This window comes from Schistocerca cancellata, chromosome 2 (genome assembly GCF_023864275.1).
Source record: "Schistocerca cancellata isolate TAMUIC-IGC-003103 chromosome 2, iqSchCanc2.1, whole genome shotgun sequence".
Taxonomy (NCBI): Eukaryota; Metazoa; Arthropoda; class Insecta; order Orthoptera; family Acrididae; genus Schistocerca; species Schistocerca cancellata.
The window spans coordinates 506,735,221-506,753,317 of NC_064627.1; the positions used below are offsets into that span (position 1 = coordinate 506,735,221).

The 18,097-nt window shown below is 39.9% G+C and overlaps 1 protein-coding gene across 1 annotated transcript in view; it reads right to left on the reverse strand.

The window, feature by feature from the left end:
- LOC126146505 (transmembrane inner ear expressed protein) overlaps nucleotides 1-18,097 on the reverse strand; it is a 59,843-nt gene that overhangs the window by 25,622 nt on the left and 16,124 nt on the right. The window contains exons 2-3 of the mRNA XM_049915625.1: nucleotides 15,093-15,237; nucleotides 11,366-11,518 (exon numbers count right to left, since the gene is read on the reverse strand). Of these exons, the coding sequence (XP_049771582.1) occupies nucleotides 11,366-11,518; nucleotides 15,093-15,237 (298 nt within the window). The remainder of the gene's footprint in view (nucleotides 1-11,365; nucleotides 11,519-15,092; nucleotides 15,238-18,097) is intronic.

Here is an 18,097-nt window from a genome sequence, read left to right on the forward strand (position 1 = left end):
ACATGATTGACTTACGTGAGGGGAATATGGACACGAGGTTACAATTAACATAAAGGTGAAGGTGAAATTGCCAACCCTAAGTGCTGTGATGATAGTACAATTAGCTTGTGTTTGAAATGATGTGATCTAAGGGCGAGGGTGACAAGATGTTAGAGAATGCGTGGCAGTTTAACCACAATCAGTAAACGTTTGGAACGCTTCTGTGTGATAACGTGTTGTATTGGAAGGGCAAAGATTAACGTATATACACTAAACGGTGGACTAAATTTTATGTGTAACGTAGGAAATAGCTGGACAGGATTAACAGGTGCTAATAAAACAGCGAAGCTTTCGTCTTAAATTCTAATTTTTAAATGCGAACATTTTAGGTTAGGCTTTACCGTGACTGTTATTGATATTAAATTAAACAACAAGTTTACTGTTACCTGTCATCGTTTTATTTATTTCCACGACGCGTTTCAAAGGTTTACACCTCCATCATCGGGTGGATTTACATTATTTAGTATGAAATTTGTGTGTGTGTTGTTTTAAGATTTTTATATGATGTTTTTACACCTAGAGTTTTGATTTGTTATTGAAGTTCTGGCCTTGGGGTTTGTCTTACTTCTCCTCTTTTCACATCAGCGTGGTGCCCCATTCGTTTTATTACTGCATATAACACAAAACTCTCTGGCAAAGCAAGCAGAACCGAGCCTTCGCAGTTTGGATGACAGCCCTAGTTTTCCATGTGCTGAGTCACGCATGAAATACAACACAGAATTCTGTTCTGATGTAATAATTTACTAGGATTGCTTTGAAGATGCACACAGTTAATTATATTAGGGCAGGCCCAGTTTCGATGAAAAGTCCACCGTGAAGCAGACACTTCAGAATGGAAAACAATGGACCTGTGGCACCTACTTCTTACTTGAAGGTTACATAAAAGTATTTTATGGGATCATGAGAGTTAAGCTCTAAAAAACTGCTGACGAAAGTCTCTAGTATCTCACGGGAGATCTGAAGAAACTTTGCAAGATTCATTCATACATCAGTGAGAGATCAGCGTAACTTATTTAGAAAATCGTTAACATGAGTGACCGGTAACTAGGGTTTGGATATCAAATAGCAATGTAGTTAAATATCGTTATATCGCAATCAACTATACGATAATTTTAATCGTTGTTTCTCCAGCCAGTATATAGGTAACATTTTTATTTTGTGGCCATATAATCGGGTAATATTATTATCTTCATTGCTATCTAACTCACAGTAGAGAAAACTCCATTCAATCTTCTTATTAATATTGAAATATTTACAGCTTAAGAACGATATGAACATATGAACTACATAAAGAAATTTTGAATGTTGTAACTGTGTATTTTCATAACCTCCTCTCAATCCAAAGTAATGCTGTCAGTAATACTGAAAATGTGGGAAAAAAGCTCTAGACACTGAAAACTTATCCAGAATTGTCAGTGTTTTTACGAATACCACCCTCAGAACGGTTAGGAATTAACCCATTCGCAATCTGGAAGGAAGTAGCTAAAATTAATTTGTTTGAGTTCTTTACAATATAAGTTCTTGGAACTGATTATATTTTCCATTTATGTTACCTGTATTTTGAGAGATTTTTTCTATTTTTCATATTTTTTTCTAAGATGTCTTTGTTTATATGTAAGTCGACGATGTATGTCAACGATGTTTTATCGGTTCTGTCTTCCTGTAAATATCATCTCTATGCCGACGAACTCCAGCTATAACCAAGTGTCAGACCTGAAAATATAAAGACTGCAATTGCCCAGATGAACGATGATCTGTCTTCAGTGGTAATATAGGCGAAAAACCTGGGGCTTAAACTAAATGCAAAAAAAGTAGCATGTAATCTTCATATCTAATCAGAAATTAATAAATCCAGAATTCTGCGACCATTTGCATCCCATTCAATCTGACGGCATCAAAAATACCATATCAGAAAGCAGTGAATAATTTGGGTGTAATTTTGAATGAGCAACTAAAAAGTCGGAACTCATCAAATACAGTGGAATGTCAGGTCTTAAATGGCTACATAGGATAATTGAAATGGCCTGGGAGTCGGGACAGGTTCCATCAGACTGGACAAAAGCAGTAATCACACCAATCTTTAAACATGGAAACAGAAAAGATTGTAACAACTACAAAGGTATCTCTTTAATCAGCGTTGTGGGTAAAATCTTCTCAGGTATTGTTGAAAGAAAAGTGCGAGTACTAGTTGAGGACCAATTGGATGAAAATCAGTGTGGGTTTAGGCCTCTTAGAGGTTGTCAGGACCAGATCTTTAGCTTACGGCAAATAATGGAGAAGTGTTATGAGTGGAACAGGGAATTGTATCTATGCTTTATAGATCTAGAAAAGGCATATGACCGGGTTCCTAGGAGGAAGTTATTGTTTGTTCTACAAGATTATGGAATACGAGGCAAACTTTTGCAAGCAATTAAAAGTCTTTACATGGATAGTCAGGCAGCAGTTAGAGTTGAAGGTAAATTGAGTTCATGGTTCAGAGTAGTTTCAGGGGTAAGACAAGGCTGCAACCTGTCTCCACTGTTGTTCATATTATTCATGGATCATATGTTGAAAACAATAGACTGGCTGGGTGAGATTAAGATATGTGAACACAAAATAAGCAGTCTTCCATATGCGGATGACTTAGTTGTGATGGCAGATTCGATTGAAAGTTTGCAAAGTAATATTTCAGAGCTAGATCAGAAATGTAAGGACTATGGTATGAAGATTAGCATCTCCAAAACGAAAGTAATGTCAGTGGGAAAGAGATATAAACGGATTGAGTGCCAAATAGGAGGAACAAAGTTAGAACAGGTGGACGGTTTCAAGTACTTCGGATGCATATTCTCACAGGATGGCAACATAGTGAAAGAACTGGAAGCGAGGTGTAGCAAAGCTAATGTAGTGAGCGCTCAGCTACGATCTACTCTCTTCTGCAAGAAGGATGTCAGTACCAAGACTAAGTTGTCTGTGCACCGTTCAATCTTTCGACCAACTTTGTTGTATGGGAGCGAAAGCTGGGTGGATTCAGGTTACCTTATCAACAAGGTTGAGGTTACGGATATGAAAGTAGCTAGGATGATTGCAGGTACTAGTAGATGGGAACAATGGCAGGAGGGTGTCCACAATGAGGAAATCAAAGAAAAACTGGGAATGAACTCTATAGATGTAGCAGTCAGGGCGAACAGGCTTAGATGGTGGGGTCATGTTACACGCATGGGAGAAGCAAGGTTACCCAAGAGACTCATGGATTCAGCAGTAGAGGGTAGGAGGAGTCGGGCAGACCGAGGAGAAGGTACCTGGATTCGGTTAAGAATGATTTTGAAGTAATAGGTTTAACATCAGAAGAGGCATCAATGATAGCACTGAATAGGGGATCATGGAGGAACTGTATAAGGGGGGCTATGCTCCAGACTGAACGCTGAAAGGCATAATCAGTCTTAAATGATGATGATGATGATGATGAACTAAATTGGGCAGAGAATATGCCGGGAGATTTTCGCTTGGCTCTATTCTCTCAACAAGTTTCGGGACGTAGGGGAGAGCGGGGCAAGATGGGATGGAGGGTTAGACAGGATTTTTGTAAGTGCTTCCACGGCAGATGTCACAACCTAGCGTCGAGTAGTTGAACTAGTAGACTGTTGCTAAGCGAGGCCTGACAGTGCTGGCAGCCATTTTGAGCAAACCCTTGGGAGTGTATTCATCAAAACGTGTTTTCGTCTGTGCTGAAGTAATTTTTCGTCGTTTTCAGACGTGAAAATGTAAGAGAAGTAATTGTTTCTCGTACTCTTAAGTATTATCATTGAAAAAAGCGCTTTTTTAGCAATAAATTAATGCATGCATTAACTACTTGTATATATCCTATGTGCTATAATATTAACCTAACCTAAAAATTATCCCTGGGGGCAACACAGGGTACGTAGTGGGAGGGTAAGATGGGGTGCCCCACATGACATAACACATAATCCAAGAAATCTAATTATATTTTTATTTCCAGAAAATGGTTCGGACATATGAAAGGAAAACAGAGAGAATTTCATGGAGTGAAGAAGCTATTAAAAATGCTGTCACTGAAGTAGTCAACGGTTGAATGGGTTATTATCGAGCAGCAATGGCATTTCAGGTCCCTCAAACAACTCTTGAATGTAAAGTAAAAAAATTCATGTCAGGATATAATGAAGTTGAAAAAAGTGAATCTTTTGTTGTAAAGGATCAACTGGGACCTTACAAAAGTCTATTTAGCCCTGAGGAAGAACAAGAATTAGTTATTTATGATGTAAAGTGGCTGGCATACCACTTAACTGTGAGAAATAGCAAGCAGCATAATTTTATCCACACCAAAGAACCAGCCAGAAAGGAAAGGATTGGCTTAGAGGATTCATGTAAAGAAACCCAGGTTTATCATTTAGGAAATCTGAGAAAACCTCCACAGCTAGGGCAATGGCTTTTAACAAAGTTAATGTATCGAAATTCTTTGGTTTATTAGGGGAACTATACAACCAGCACAAATTTACAGCAGATCGAATTTATAACTGAAATGAAAGTGGGATTTCTAATGTTTCAAAGAACACTTCAAAGATATTGACACAGAAAGGGAAAAAACAAGTAGGCCCGTTATCATCTGCCGAAAGAGGGAAAACTGTCTCTGTTGAATTTTGCATGAATGCAGCTGGACGTTTTGTGCTGCCCATGTTAGTGTATCCTCACCAGTGAATGAAGCTGGAACTACTTAATGCATGCATCACCTACAATTTGGGTGGAATGTCTTGTCTCTGGTTGGATGCAAAAAGACATTTTTGAGAAATGGTTCGATAAATTCATTGCATTTTCTAAAGCAACAAACGAGAAACCCATGCTGTTATTGTTGGATGGACATTCAACCAATATGCAGAGCCTGACTATAATTGATAGAGCAAGGGATAATGGTGTGGTCATGCTCTGTTTCCACCCCATTGAACCCACAGGCATCAGCCTCTTAGATGTTTCATTCATGAAGCCTCTCAGCACATACTATGATCAGGAGCTAACCAACTGGCTAAGGTCAAATCCAAGTAAAGTTGTTACCATGTTTCAGATTGCAGAGATTTTGGGCAAAACTTTTCTCAGAGCTGCAACCATGTTAACTGCCATAAACGGTTTCAAAACAACAGGAATTTACCCTTTCGAACCAAACATCTTCCCAGATTCAGTGTTTGAAGCTTCTCTCACTACAGACACTCCTTTAGCTACAAGTGAGGCCGCTAAAGTTACTGTCAATAATGACCAAGGAGAGGCTTCAGTTGGCTCCCATAAGCTGGTTATGCCAGAGAGAAGCGATGGTCCTGTCAACCAAGCCGGTCCCAAAGAGCAAGATGCACTTGCTGTGGGCCTAAGCCCTGGGTGCTCATTTTGGAACGATAATAACCCCAATTGCCACACTACAAACAAGCTGGCTTATGAGAACAACACCAGTCAATTAAGGTCATGTGTTGTTTCACCTCAACAAATTGTACCGATCCCTCATGTCAGAAAGAAAAATATCTGATAAACAGGCGACAAAAAAGGAAAAATTGTTGTTGTTACTAGCTCCCCTTACGAAAGAGAACTTCTGGAGAGTGCAAGTAAAGTTAAGTATGGAAAAAAGAAGGAACTGGTAGGAAAGAGTGCACCTGAGAAGAATGTTAAAAAATCCTTCTTTGTTTGTAAAGGAAAAAAAGTGGGAAAAATAAAAAACCAATGGCAAACTTGGCAAAGAAGATACAAAAGGGGAAAAATGAAGAAGGAAGCACATCAGAAGAAGATGACACTGTGTGCCTGTATTGCGGCTATTTCTACTCGCAGTCAACAGAAGGATGGGTGTCAAGTGTCTCTTGTAAAAAGTGGGCTCACTGTTCATGTGCGGTAGAAGAGGATGAGGATGCCGAGGTACATAATGTCTTTAAATGAAACAACAAGTTTACTGTCACCAGTCACCACAGACATAATGTCTATGAATTTTACTAACAGAAAGACGATGGTAACTGAATAACAATAAACTAAACCTACTAACGATTAAAGTAAAAATGATTGAACATCTTAATCCTCCATTAACAAGAATTATTTTAGTTAGGCCTATTGAAGTTAATATTTTGAGTAACTAATATAACTTTTTTTTTATCATACAGTGTTTGAGGTACTGAAGTTAATGTTACAATTACATTTTAACCCTTTGTTGCCTGACGGTACTTAAAAGTACCAGTAAGTTTTGACTCTCATTATTTTCTCGTGGTGCAATTTCGTGATCTGAGAGCCTGTCGGTACGTAACAGTAACTCTGCTCTACTGTTTCATAGATGTTATTGTGCAATACATAGACCTCTCTGGCGGTCAGAGCTTGAAATTGTTTTTCGCGCGCTGCTGTGAAAACAGAAGATTGTATGTGCTTGTTTCCATGGTGTTGCCTGAATTTGTGCGCAATTTATTGAAACTTCCGTTGAGTTTTCCATTGTACGTACTTATCTTCTTTGTTTTTTCATAATAGTTTGAAGCATTACGTTACATGTGAATGAGATAAAGTGGAAAATATAAGGCGGACTTATTAGTACCGTCAGGTTGTGTGAACACTTAATTGTAGCAACAATGCGTTACCTCTCACTAGTTGTTCTGTCCACTTTTTCTCACATAGAAATCGATAAATACATTTGCCTGTGGAGCAATTAGAACAAACAGGAAAGATTTGCCAGGCAATTTACCTAAAGAAAAATGTCTAAATCAAATCACAGAGTCATCTTTAGACCTAACAGTATTTAAATGGAAGGAAAATAAAGTAGTGTATTTTGCGTCAAACTTCCATGGCACTGAACAGAGCGTAGTGACAAGAAAACAGAAAGATGGAACTAGTATGACTATACCACGTCCAGTTATTGTATGTGATTACAATAAAAACATGGGTGGTGTGGATCATGCAGACAGATTACGTTCAACTTATGGTCTTGACAAGCGATCAAAGAAATGGTGGCACCGTCTCTTCTGGGGAGCAATAGAAATTGCTTTTGTCAATGCTTACGTCATTTTCAGTGATCTACATGGGGCACTGCCACTGCTGGAATTCAGGCGTGCTGTGGCACTAGGGCTAATGAATGAACAGCAAGTGCCAAATCTCAAAAAGAGAAACTCTGTTAAAGATGAAATAACTCTCCCAAAGAGAAGGAAGGATAACTTTTCTGTTCCGAAGGATGTACGTCTTGGCAACAGAGGCAACCATTTTATAGTGTTCAGTTGTAAAAGAGGACGATGCGAAATTTGTGCGAAAAATAAAATTCAGTCGAGAGCACATTCACAATGTGGTACATGTAAAGTGTATTTGTGCTGCAATGAGAAAAATAACTGTTTTCTACAATTTCATGAGGTATCACTAAATATGTGATACGTATATACTGTCAAAAATGTATAGCTATGTTACTATGTATTGTGAAGTTGCTCTAGATTAAATCTATGTGAAATTTAAAAAAAATTCAGAAATATCATATTTCTGTTAATTAATTTTCTAATGTTAAAATATTTAATATTTATGTGGAATAAAGTACAACTTATAAAAATTGGAGCATTTTTCTGCGCAAGTTGTGATTCTCTCCATGGAGTCTGACGGTACTTCTGAGTACCAGGAGAGAAAAAAGTTGTGAAAAATAAAATAAAATTTTACAAAAAATCCTACCGTCATTTGAAGCCACAATAGCATAAATTCTGCAAAGAAAATGTTAAAAAGCACATTTTTTCTTATGTCAGGAAACAAAGGGTTAAGTTAATAGCCTATTTACATAATTTCTTCAGAATACAATGTTAAAAAGATGATTTGTATTTAGTTATTGGAGTTATCTTTAGTAATTTATGTTTAAATTTAACATTTTAAAGTTAATAGTTTCTGAACTTTAACATCATATAATGTTTACTTACTGTATTTTTATTAGATATTAAAATAAATCTTTTATAAATCTGTAAACCTTTGCCATACACAGTATTGAGGCAGCCCATCAGCCCCCACCTGCATATCCCATCTTGCCATTACTATAGGGTAAGATGGGGTTCTTGGTAAACCGTGAAAAAAATATTTTTTTCTAGGAAATACTAACATTTGTTGGTCATAATTTTTTTTATAAACTCTACAAATACTGAAGTTTAAGGTGGAATAACTGGTATTTTTATTGAGCATTTTGTAAGCCTACAAAAAGTTGTGAAGTGCTTGGGTACCCTGTCTTGCTCCACTCTCCCCTACTGTATTTACACAGTAAAATCACTAGTTCTACCGAACTTCCACTGTTGTGATGTAATTCAGCGTGGTGCAAGTAGTGAAAACACAAGATGGTTAGAGCTAACCACGAAGGCTTGTGTGCGCTACATCTGCAGCATTCGTCGATACGACAATGTCAGTGCTACATATGCCCAGTTAGGGTGGTTGCAGCCAGACAAGTTACAGGGCTGTCACTCGCTGCGTCTACTTCACCGGCTCCACAGTGCGAACCACACCCAGTACCTCACCTCACACTAAGGGATTCAACATCTTTCGTGCAATCATAACGTAAACACAAGGTCTCACCTATTTAGTGTCTTATCAGTGCAACAAGAACATTGGCAAACTTCTTTGCTGTCGCTGCTATCCGCCTCTGGAACAAACCGCCCTGCACTCTTCGCACAGTTCGAAGCCCTGCTACTTTTACGAAAAGACTGAGGAAATTTCTCATATCATCCTCATATCGTTTCCAAGATCGACGCATATGACTAGCTTTCCCTTTGTCAAAAAATAAAGCCAATGTTTCTATCTTCTCTCAGATATGCTTCACTTTCTTTTCCATTCTCTATGAGTCACGGTGCCTTCTTCACTCTTATATTGTTTAACTCTGAGTTATCACATTCATCTTTCCGTCCCTCTTCAAACCCCTCTCCATGGCCATTGCTGCTAGCACTCATAATTAAAAACCTGCCTCATTTTAATGCTTAACTATTGTTGTATTTACCACATACAAATGTAAACTGTGTGCATGTTTACCTAAATATTGTGATTTTTATTTTTCTAAATCTAGTATAACATGCTTACAGCAATATACTCAGTGTAAAATATACACAATCTATAGTAATTAAAGGAATTCAAAGAAATTTAAAGAATAATGATAATTATTCCACAATGAGATTTTCACTCTGGAGCGGAGTGTGCGCTGATATGAAACTTCCTGGCAGATTAACACTGTGTGCCGGACCGAGACTCGAACTCGGGACCTTTGCCTTTCGCGGGCAAGTGCTCTACCAACTTTTTTTTTTTTAATTTCATTTTGTTCGTTGTCGTTCGTTGTATCTGATCGGGGCGGACGTCGTAAGACACCCTTTTAAGTTCGTTGTTGATCTATTAACTCAGTTTTTTTTTTATTACAGAGGGCAGCTTTCCGGCGAAAGGCAAAGGTCCCGAGTTCGAGTGTCGGTCCGGCACACTGTTTTAATCTGCCAGGAAGTTTCAATGACAAATATTTCTCCCAAAATAATACATCTGACAAATGATATTATATGCTTAAAAGGCAGGTGATTAAACCACCAAACAATTAAAAAAAGGTTGTATCTTATACGCTTTCAAAAAAATCACGAAAAACCAGTCTAGATCGCCATGGTTATTTTATTAAAATGGCCGGTTGCGGTCGAGTCTTAGGCAATCTTCAAAAAAGCACCATCGGCTGAAGTTGAGTAGACCTCTGTCGCCGAAATTGCTCGTTTGTTTGAGGAGTTTCAGCGACTGAGGTCTACTGACTGTTCTATACATCGTCAACTTCAGCTGATGGTGCTTTTCTGAAAACGGGCTAAGATTAAGCCGAAACCGGATATTTTAATAAAATAGCCATTTCGATCTAGAGTGTTTTTGTCATTGATTTCATATAGCTTAAGATCGCTGTTTCCCAAGAAGGTTACCAAAAATTTTATATGCATTCTGTTCACGGCACCGCAAAAAGAGAATTATGAGTGATGGGTGCAAACCATTGGGAAGAGACAGACAGGGCCTCAATAAGTTTAAATAAGAAAACAATTGTTCATTTATTTAAACATAAATTTGTAAAGTAGTTCCAGTTATTAACCATATGAAAGCAACCAAAACCTACATTTAATGCCAGTAGTACGAAAAACATTGTGCTTCGGTTTTAAATATACGCTTTTTATTCACCTCTCTCTGACATAAGATACATTATTTGTCTCTAAAATATTGGCAATCCTATTCATGCTTCATTGTAAGCTAGAAGGTTGAAAAAGTATGTAAATAAAATCACTCAAACCCAGAAACTGAGTCAGGACATCCATATGACTGCGTAACTGTCAGAGAATTGTCTTGGTTGTCTCACATTGAATGTCTCAGAGAAGACATTCAAATAGCTGACATGGCCGCGGATAGTAGTTTCATTCAGTTGTTTCATTCGACTGAGAAAACCGACTGAACGGAAAGTTAACGGACTAGCCAGTCAGTTGTTGAAACCAGTCGGTTGCCCCACCACTACATTGTACACTCCCAATCTTTAAAGAAGAAAACATAAAACAATAAAGTTTAACAGAATCTGAGATAACAAACAACTACCTTAATAAGATGATGGATGTACCAGCGCCAAATATGAGGAATAATGGTGGGCGTCTGTTATCAAGAATGAAGGTAGGCACCTGGTCTCGAATATAGGACGTCTTCGTTTAGGTGTGGATGTGAAATTGAGGGGTATACAAAGGCAATCAGCATCTGCAACCTAAATGAATTAATCTTGAAACCGAAGTTTTAATGTGTAATAGGATGAATGATGAATTTTTGCGACATAAGATTTGGAGGTTCAAATGGTTCAAATGGCTCTGAACACTGTGGGACTCAACATCTGACGTCATCAGTCCCCTAGACTTGGAACTACTTAAACCTAAGGACATCACACTGATCTATGTCCGAGGCAGGATTCGAACCTGCGACCGTAGCAGCAGCGCGGTTCCGGACTGGAGTGCCTAGAACCGCTCAAGCACCACGGACGGCTTTACAGAAAGAGCGCCCAACGAGAAGACTGACACGCGAAGAGCAGTCAGTTAGGTCGTAACAGATGTGAAAGCCTAATGCTTGAAGTCGTTGTTGATAAAAAGTTACGTACCAAACCTTACTTACATTAATGGTGTGAAATGAAGCAGGAAAAGGCGTTAGAAGAAATAGGCCGCGGCTTAGAATACTTCACCTAATTCTTTATTAGAAGAAAATAATCAAGACAAAAGAAGTGATGGTTTACACACACACACACACACACACACACACACACACACACACATACACAGTGCTGTCGCTTCTACAAGGAGTGTGAATTCTCGCGTGGTTGTCGAGCGAGATTCGAACCTCGTACCGCGTCTGAGATCCATGTTGTCCATCTCGGTGTTGTGGATGATGTGCAGCTTCTTCTGGAACTCGCGGGTGAGCTTCTTCCGCACGTAGTCCGCCTCGATCTCCTGCTTGGTGCGCGGGATCCGAAACCGGATGCAGCAGCACAGCATCACCACTGCAACAGGGAAAGCCGTGGGGTAGCGTACAGCAGGGCACCACTGACCTAGAGCAAAATTCTTAGAAATTAACCAGTCACTTCTATGGAAACATTAAGTCAGCATCAGCAGATTTCCCGAGCAAACATTCTCTGTTGAAAATGGCACGATGTCTACTCAATGAACCCTCTTCGTGGGTAAAGTTTTTCCACGGGTTGAAGCGGGAGAATAACTTTGACGAAGCTCAAACAAAGTAAATTAACTTTCTGTCTACAACTGAGATAATTAATGTGTAAAATTCTCCAATTATTACAAGAAAACTGCAGTATATTAGAAATAATATTCAATTTACAAGATAATATTTATACCACCTCATTCTCACGTAACAACGACAGATAGATGATCCAAATCAGTAATCACACGCCACGTAACACAATCTTAAAATATTAAAATTTGTTTGCTGAATAATACTGAATTCGACTCCAGAGACACACTTAAGAAGCAGCCAGATGATTTGTTGAGAAAACTGAAATTTTATTTTTAATTTATGAAATATGTAGGACTTACGGAGGTCTTAAAATAAATACTGAAATAGTGTGAAGAATGTCAAGAGCTAGTTCAGGATGTAGGAGACAAGGTAGTTCAGTTGGAGAGGACTGGACGAGTCTAAAGTGTAATCCCAGAAGAACGACACATAAATATACAGTACGTACTAGGAAGATAACTGCGAAGTAACGTCGGATAACAGAAAGAATACTTCACTTGATGGACCAAAGAAGGAAATAAAAAAATGTTCAATTAAATACAGAAATACAGAGATATGTCACTTAGGAATGCAATGAACAGGACTTGCAGAGAAGCCAACATGGAACGGCTGAAGGAAAAATGCGAGTAAATCTAAAAGGAATGGTCGTCGGAAGGACTTATTCAGCAGACAGAGAAGTCAAAGCAATCTTCAGTGAAATTAAAAGCGAAGTGCAACAGGAATTACACTGTTAAACGCAGTTAGGCGGAAAGTCTCTGCGACGGAAGGAACTGTCTAAAGACATGGTAGAAGAAGAATGCGAAATCGAAATAGAAGAGGCAGGGAATCCAATATTAGGCTCAGGGTTTAATAGAGTTTTGGACGATTTGCGATAAAGTAAGGCAGAAGACATAGATAATATTCCTTCGTAATTTCTGAAATCATTTAAGGAAATGGAAAACAAACCTCTATTGAAATTGGTTTAAAGAATCTGTGAGTCTGAGGAAATTCAATCAGATTTTCAGAAAAATATTATCCTCACGATCCCGAAAATGCAATGGCATGTAAGTACGTGAACTATCGCACAGTCAGCTTAACCGCTCATTCGTCGAAGTTGCCGACAAGAATCATATACAGAAGAATGGAATATAAAACTGAAGATTTATTAGATGTCTGTCTGAATTTTTAAAAAAAGGTGAAGCCATTAGAGAGGCAGTTCTGACGTTGCGCTTGATGATGAAAGCAACACTTAAAAATATTAAAACACGTTCATAGGGTTTGTCGACCTAGAACAAGCGTCCGACAATGTAAAATGGTCCAAGATATTCGATGTTCTCAGAAAGTAGGTATAAGCTATGGAGAAAACCGACTAGTACAATGTAAACAAGAAACAAGAAGTAAAAATAAGAATGGAAGACCAGACACGAAGCAGTGACGGAAATAAAGGCAAGGTTCAGGAGTGGGAACAAAATTCAAAGTGAAAGGATATCAGCGATAAAATTCGCATATGGCAACGATACCCTCGGTGCAAGGGAGTAAGAAATGCAGAATCTATTGAGCAGGGAGGATATAAGAAGCAGACTAGTACAGGCAAAGAGGACATTCCTCGCAAAAAGAAGTCTACTGGTACCAAACATTGGCCATAATTTGAGGAAGAAATTTCCAAGAATGCACTTGTCGAGCATAGAATTATACGGTAGTGAATCATGGAGTGCGGGAAAACCGAGAAAGAAGAGAATCAAGCGCTTGATGTGTGAAGGTTCGCCGTAGATTCGGCGAGGAGGAAACTTTTGGAATTCATTGACAAGAAGAAGGGACACGGTGATACTCTTTAAGGGCGGCCAGACGATATTTTATAGCAGCGGACTACTAGAACCTGAGGGTATGGAGTGTTTTTAATATTTTGGAAGACATATGGCAACTTATAAGAAGCCAAAAAGAAGTTCCAGTTCGGATACTGTTAAAAATCTACGTAATATCGACTTTTAAGTCATTTTCTTGAAAGAGAAGCACTTAACTACACTGTATTTTCTTCCTGTCTGTTTCTGGTCATGGGCGCCCGTGATGATGGGACATGTGTTCAGACATCGGGGACTAACCAGCATGGCAATAGAGGGAGTTGTAGAACGTAAAACCGTAGTGGAAGTTAGTGATTGGAATATATGCAAAAAATAATTGAGATGCAAGTGTTACTGTGAGAGGAAGAGAGTCACAGGAAAGGAATTCGTGCCAGGCGGCTTCAATACAGTCAAAACATTGTTGCGGACGCTTAAAGCAAAATTTTTATGTTTCACTGACGTTCACGCCTCCTATTGCTCAGAGACGATCAAAAGTTTTTAAATTGCTATTTTAAACTTTTTATAGTTATTTGAACTGAGACCATATAAATTTATCTCAAATTACCGAGTGGATAATTATTGCTACTGTAACAAACAGTGTGTGTTTTCATATTTTCCGTTTTCTCCTCCAATGTTAGCTAGTTTCGTTACATTTCCACCGGTGATCAACCGTATTACGTATCTTTTAGCCAGTCAGATGAGTTGTTTACGTGTTGTTACACGCTAAAGTTTGACAGCCGCTAGGTGTGTGTCTTGCTGGTGTTTTAACGTTATTTTCTTTTGTTTATGCAAGTCTGTCACTGCAGCGGTATTTGTGTGCTGGTGTGCTTTTGACCGTTATTAGTTTAACTCGAAGAATTGTTGCTATTAATGCATTTGGTTGTCTTACGTGAGAGTGATTGCATTTGCTTGACGAAGGGAGGCAGAGCTGTATGAAGTGTTGCACCGAGAGCAGGGATTAATATTTAGGAGTGAGACACAATTATTTTTGAATGTTTCGTTGCGGAATTTCTGGAAGACAAATAAGTTCATTAATCGCCCTTTTAAAACGGGATACTGGCCTCTTTGGAGGATTGTAGATCTGGTAATAAGTTGTCATGCTAAAGTAAATCTCGAAAGTGAAGTAATATATATGTAACTGCCGGTTGTATGGAAGCGGTTTTGAGGTACCTGTTATCGATACGTGCTCAAACGCCGACATTAGTACGTCATGTATTAAGATAGTTGGACGTGGAGACGTGAGACCGTGGCAGAAAGCATCTATCATATTTGAACGTCACCATGAACACGTTGTAAATGAAGTTGTCCGATTTGTTGGTGTATAAGTACGGACTGTCCAACACGTCTACCACTCGGAGCCATATAACACGGCGTAAGAACAATGATCGCAGAAAGATCCTAGCAGACAGAGATCGGAGACGTGTTTCACGTCTTGTCACTCAGCGAATTAGGACAGGCGGGTAGAATGGGTGGCCGAGGTGAGGAGAGTGTTCGCGCAGCATGCAGACTCACCGCACGCGAGGACGCCCGCGATGGCCATGAAGATGATCTGCCAGACGCGGAATCCGGCGGCCACCTCCTGCTCCAGCCACTCGTCCGTCGGCGTCACAGCCGTCGTCGTCGTCGACGCGGCCGCCTCAGCGGCGTCGCCGCAGCCCTGTCCAACCAAAACACCCGCTGTAGGAGCATTACGGAGACTCACTCTCTCCGGCCCATCTCCTTCGTTACCAGGACCCACAGTGAAAGTTTTCGTGTCGCAAAGCCGCATATCTGCCAAATTACCGTCGTTAAATTTAAAATGAGATTGCAATGATATTTCTTTATTAACCGATTTCGGCTTATGTACATGCCACCATCAGAATTTTGGCCCTGCAAGGGTAGGAACAGCAAAGTTACAAACTGTGCTATTACACATGGCCTTCAAATAAGATACAGAAAAGCTGTAGCATTAAATTACAGACAGTAGTATTGTATATGGACTTAAAAAACAGAGAAAGGTTATAGCGTTTACCCCTATGGCTGGTACTGGCGCGTCATCGGGCTTCTTGTGATACCACGATCGTACACTGACTGAGGGCTTTTTTTTCCTTTATTAAATTTCGATTCCCCCCGAAGGGGGGCCTGATGGCTGTGGAGCCAGGGTTACGTTGTGTGCAGTTCGCGCGCCGATTATGGGTTACGTCATCACTAGCCAATGGCAAACGCTTCACAAGAGCTGTACGCAGTTTGCACAAGAAGTTCGTGTAGCCACGTACGAGTACATAAGATGTTAAAATATTATCAAGCATACGGCAAGTAGTCATTTATGTTGAAATAAACAAACTTACAAAACAACAGAAGAAGCAGTGTAATCTACTGACACTGGTGTGAAAGACAAATACATCCTTCATAATAATGTTTAATTAATCGAATAAACAGGAGAGTGGTAATTATACGCACATAGATATTACATAAAGAGATAATTAGAGGTAAAAATACATTAAATGATACAACCATTAAAATATATACACGCCGTGTATATTTACTAGTCTATGCCCTCTGGTAGGAATTCAAAACTGCGCCTTGGGCCTAGATAACGTGAAGGTTGAGATGGCCGCCATGACATAATAGAAGTGTGTACTGAGAAAGGAAGCTGTTGTCATGGTAACGTAACGGCCCAAGTGGCAGTCGAGAAACCAGAGAAGTACGCCTACAGACGCCGACTACGATCAAGGTATCGATTCAGATCGATATCATTTTTGCCTACGACAAAATGAATAAACGCAGTAGGAAAGGTACTTAGTATTTTCCAGCATTATTATTGAGACCAAATATGATGAGACATAAACCACAAGAGCAGCTGCTGTTGTCAAAGTGCCATAGTGCAGAGCGGCAGCTCTGTGTGGACGTTATCATGGCACAACCTTTCTCTATTTTTAACTACATATACAATAGTACTGTCTCTAATTTTATACTATAGCTTTTATGTATCTTATTTTAAAGCCATATGTAATAGCACAGTTTGTAACTTTACTGTTCCTACCTTTGCAGGGCCAAAAACTCTGAAGGTGGCTTGTACATAAGGTGAAACCGGTCAATAAAGAAATATTATTGCCATCTGACTGTTCATTTTACCTTAAATATAGCATCAGGTCACTGCTTTCCAAGACTATGATGTCAAAATTTATACCTTCGTTAAACCCACCTCCGTAAGCGAAGGTCGCTAATGCTCACGCATGTGCAGCGGCACTCCACTCGCATGTAGCCCGGCTCGAATTCTGGTAGCGTAAGAGACGTTCACCGCCAGTAAGTGGGCGGTGAGACACGAGAGGTGGTGGTGAAAAATTTCCTGATCGCTAGACTCTGCACCGATGCAACAGATTGAAGTCCAGTTTTCTCTACAGTAGAGTGCGGACCTGTGTTCATCGAATATTTACTTTAAGTTCAGAACCCCCTAGGTGCTATCCAGAGAAGCAGGCACCTGGTTTAAGTCTCTCCATTCTCTCATCATCACAGAACACGAACGTGGCACAACACAATGCACACGCCTATAATAGTCACCTACACTCAAGAAGTACACTTAACACGCAGCTCCACACCCGGCGAAGAAATGGGATTTTGCGACTACGCAGGTGAAACTGTCACTCCGAATCACTCAGCCAACAATGCCACCCCGCTCTTTCTTTCCTTCGTTACTTTACCATGAAAATACACACATCAAAAAAAGTTTTACTTCGCCTCGGTTCCGAGAGTTCCGGAACGTGTACAGAAAATTGGAATAGAGATCAACATAAACATCATTTCCGCCCTTTTTATTGCTCATGAAAACCACGCGTTGCATGTTCTACAACCATACAGCGAGACCTTCAGAGATGGTGGTCGGGATTGCTGTACGCACCGGTACCTCTAATACCCAATAAAACGTCCTCTTTCATTGTTGCATGCCTGTATTCTTCGTGGCATACTATCCACAAGTTCATCAAGGCACTGTTGTTCCAGATTATCCCACTCCTCAATGACGATTCGGCGTAGATCCCTCAGAATAGTTGATGGGTCACGTCGTCCATAAACAGCTCTTTTCAGTCAATCTCAGGCATCTTCGATAGGGTTCATGTCTGGAGAACATGCTGGCCACTCTAGTCGAGCGATGTCGTTATCCTGAAGGAAGTCATTCACGTGATATGCACAATGGGTGCACGAACTGTCGGCCATGAAGATGAATGCCTCGCCAATATGCTGCCGATATGGTTGCACTATCGGTCGGAGGATGGCATTCACGTATCGTAAAGCCGTTACGGCGCCTTCCATTACCACCAGCGGCGTACGTCGGCCCCATATAATGCCATCCCAAAACAGCAGGGAACCTCCACCTTGCTGCATTCGCTGGACAGTGTGTCTAAGGCGTTCAACCTGACCGGGTTGCCTCCAAATACGTCTCCGACGATTGTCTGATTGAAGGCATATGCGACACTCATCAGTGAAGAGAACCTAACGCCAATCCTGAGCGGTCCATACGCCATGTTGTTGGGCCCATCTGT